The following is a 3,630-nucleotide window of genomic DNA, read 5'->3' on the forward strand; positions in this document are numbered from 1 at the left end:
TAAAGAATCTCTGCTACTAATCTAATAATAGTTTTCATTAATGATTGGAAAAAACGAAGTTACTAGCTAAGACTGGCCTTTCTTCGACTCCATTGGTTCAAACCAAATGAATCTCGTGGAAGAGAATGGAAGATTCGAGTCCCTTACATAACCATGATTAACGTCCCATCTCATGCCAATAAAACTAATGAATCTCTAATTATTATTTAAAGAGCTTTCACACCTAATTATGAAGCACTTTTTTCCCTCGTCTCTTCTCCCAACTCATGCATTTTGACAATTCAGCCATTGAATTAATAATTGAGTAGCTAAAGCATCATGTCTTTTTAAGTTTTAAATGATATTCAATTAATAATTGGGTGAATTGGGTGAACCGGGCGGTTGCTGAATAGACCAAGAGATTAAAAATTCGGTATTTACTCGGAGAGATAAGTCCTTTCTACTCAAACGAAAGAAAATCTGAGAGAAGGGAAGGGAAGAAATAGGTGGGAGGAATCTTACAGCGTCAAGATTGGGTGTGCTGTTGCTTTTCCACCAGAAATCTTAGTGGCTCAGTTCCATCACAAATCCTCCGAAACACAAGCAATTGCCAGCTTATTTGATGTGGGCGTTTTGTGATCTGTAGATTCAAACGAAACTCTCTTTTTTCTCTAGGGTTTCAAGGATTCAAAGGATTCCTTGCCTATTTAGAGAAAGGTAGAGCGAAATCCGTGGTGGGAAAAGATAAAGTTAGTTTTGTAGTTGTACTGATCCCCTGATCTGTTCTTGGAAGCCATGACTGACAGAGTGTATCCAGCAAGAACACCAGGAGGAGTACAGAATCTGAATGGAGCTTACACCACAAAGGGTCAGGCTTACGGAGCTTCATTGCCCAGATACAGACCACAACCTGCAAAGAGGAGGAGAAGCAGGGGTTGCTTGTGCTGCCTCTGGATCACCGCCATTGTTGTCATTCTGATTGTTCTTGCCGCCATTGCTGCTGCTGTTCTATGGCTTCTCTACAGGCCCCAGGAGCCCAAATTCTCAGTTTCTTCATTGCAGATCTCCAAGCTGAGTGTTACCAAGAACACACATCTTGCATCTGAGGTCAATCTTCAGTTGACTGCTAAGAATCCTAATAAGGTCACATTTGTGTATGATGATTTCAATGTTCAGATCTCTTCAGGGGACGCAGATCTGGTAGATGGGTCTGTTCCCGGTTTCTTCCAGGGGAAGAAGAACACCACCATTGTCAAGGCTGATCTGAAAACCCCAGATTCTGTTCTTGCTGCTTCAGATGCCACAAGGCTCAAATCTGCTCAATCAAAGGGGAAGATCACCGTGGATGTTGATATTGATTCCCATATCACGGCTAAACTGGGGAAATTTAAAACCAAGAAGATTAAGATCAAAGTGAAATGCCCTAAGGTTCCTGCAGTCATATCCAAGACTAAAAAGACCTCAACTAGTGCAGATTCCAAGTGTGATTTCAGTGTCAAGTTCAAGATCTTCAAGTGGTACATTTGAGAGAAGAAAAAGAGGAGAAATTTGTGCCGGATGAGAGATCCAGTAATTTGAAGGTAATAAAATGGAGGTTTTGGAGCCATGCTCATGGTTTTGTAAGATTTAGGTGTCATAGTGAGGAGATCTGATGATGAAACTATTGGTAGTCTTTGCTTTATTTTTTCAATTTGTTTGTTATTGTTGTGTGGAACGGATATTGTAATGTTATGTACAGTGTAGTGTATTCCAAATGCATTTAGGCTTCTTCTGGCTTTGTAGATGGAGAATACTCCAGAAAATAATTGTGTCTGTAAGGAGCAGATGAACTCTCTAAAATCTACTCCTGATCTTAATCAGCAGACATATTTGTACTTTGCATCTGACATAAGATATTCATATCATGGTGCCCGTGATGTTGCTCATTTTGAAAAATCAAAAGCTTCTTTGATTATGTTTTCATGGATGTTTTATTTTGTGGGACAAGATCATGATGCTGGTATTTTATGCTCAAGATTCAGTTCTGTGGAAAAGTTTTTAGGGTTGTAGAATTTCAATGGAAGGTTAATGTTGTGTTCTACGTGTATAGTTGAAAGAATATACAGACAGAGAGATACGATATATCTTGTTAAAAATAAAATAAATATAAAATTGAGTATATTTCTCATAATTTGTATACCAGGGGTAATTAACGTTTATAACTGTCGATCCTGTATATTTCAAGAAATATCTATCTTTCCAATAAAAAATAAAAAATTATTTATTCTTTTCATTATTTTCCGTAGAATAATAAAGTATATGCTCAACTATTTTCTTCCACACATTCTTTCATGGTATTATTGTCTTTTTTGATGATTAGCCTAGTTAAAGCTTTCTCCATGAGCTATTGATCCCCTCAAAATGGCGATTTTGTTTTTATTTTGATTAAGTCCACCTTATTCTATTTAATCATTATAATCGAATTGTTATGAATAAAGAGTTACAAGAGGTCATCATTTATTATACTATTGTTTAAGATTTAATTAACACTTGCATTAATAAGGTGCAATGATTATGCTGATAGTTAGATATGTTTCGTGTTATATTAAATTATATTAAATTATTTTTGTTAGGAATAATTATTTTGAGTTACATGAGGCCAACATTTATTATACTATTGATTAATATTTGATTAGCACTTATACTAATAAGGTGCAATGATTATGTTGATAGTTGGATATGTTTCGTGTTATATTAAATTATTTTTGTTAGGAATAATTATTTTGAATATAGCTTACATGGTACCAAAATGTACGAGAAGATGAATGGATGCTAGTTATAATTTTCATTACCAAGGTTATTTAAAACACTTTTTCATTACATAAGTGAAGTTATGTAAAGTGCTCTTGCAATGCAAAATGTTTATACAACATTTCACAAAGACTTGGTTTTTACACTCCCTCTTAAAGTAGTTTTGGGTGAGGAGATGTTGCAATTTCCTTTACCAAGCAAGGTCTCATAGATAGATTCAAACATAAATTGTTCTAAGTGTTCTACCAACTATCCAAAGAACAATCTTCAACCAATTCAAACAATATCTTCTAGTAGATCAAACATTGTGTGATCGAAATACTAATCACACAACTAGTTCTAGGTCATATATCTAGAACCACATCATTTGATTCTACATATATTTTATAGACCAATCAAATCATTCATCATTTGTCATCAATTGTTCTTCATGCTTACTCTATCATACTTGAATCGATCATAACTCTATCCAAACTTGTTTTCATGAACTTGTGTGATCATAGACACTGCATCTAGAGACATCTTTCAGAATCCCATTCCAACCACAGACTTCAATTCTTGCAACAGGACTGCAACATTGATTCTCTACATTGAAGTTATGCCAACAAGAAATGCACACGATGATAATATGTGTGTGTGTGTGTGTGTCTACGTGTGTGTGGGTGCGCGCGCGCACAGGACTACAACATTGATTCTCTACATTGAAGTTATGCCAACAAGAAATGCACACCATTGTGCGTGTGTGCTTGTGTGTGCGTGCGTGCGTGGGTGTGTGTGCGTGCGTGCATGTGTGTGTGTGTGTGTGCATGTTGGGGTGTGTGTGTGCGTGAGTGCGTGTCTGTGTGCGCGTGTGTGCGTCTG

The 3,630-nt window shown here is 36.5% G+C and overlaps 1 protein-coding gene across 1 annotated transcript; it reads left to right on the top strand.

Annotated features, from left to right (window-relative positions):
* Positions 1-241: 241 nt before the first annotated feature.
* LOC149533441 (NDR1/HIN1-like protein 13) lies at positions 242-1,939 on the top strand. Its single transcript, XM_089803001.1, has one exon. It carries the CDS (start codon positions 775-777, stop codon positions 1,504-1,506), a length of 732 nt encoding a protein of 243 aa, XP_089659127.1. The 5' UTR covers positions 242-774; the 3' UTR covers positions 1,507-1,939.
* The last annotated feature ends 1,691 nt before the right edge of the window (positions 1,940-3,630 follow it).

Source organism: Cupressus sempervirens, chromosome 10 (assembly GCF_028749045.1).
Source record: "Cupressus sempervirens isolate cs-2001-9-10 chromosome 10, ASM2874904v1, whole genome shotgun sequence".
In the NCBI taxonomy this organism is placed as follows: domain Eukaryota; kingdom Viridiplantae; phylum Streptophyta; class Pinopsida; order Cupressales; family Cupressaceae; genus Cupressus; species Cupressus sempervirens.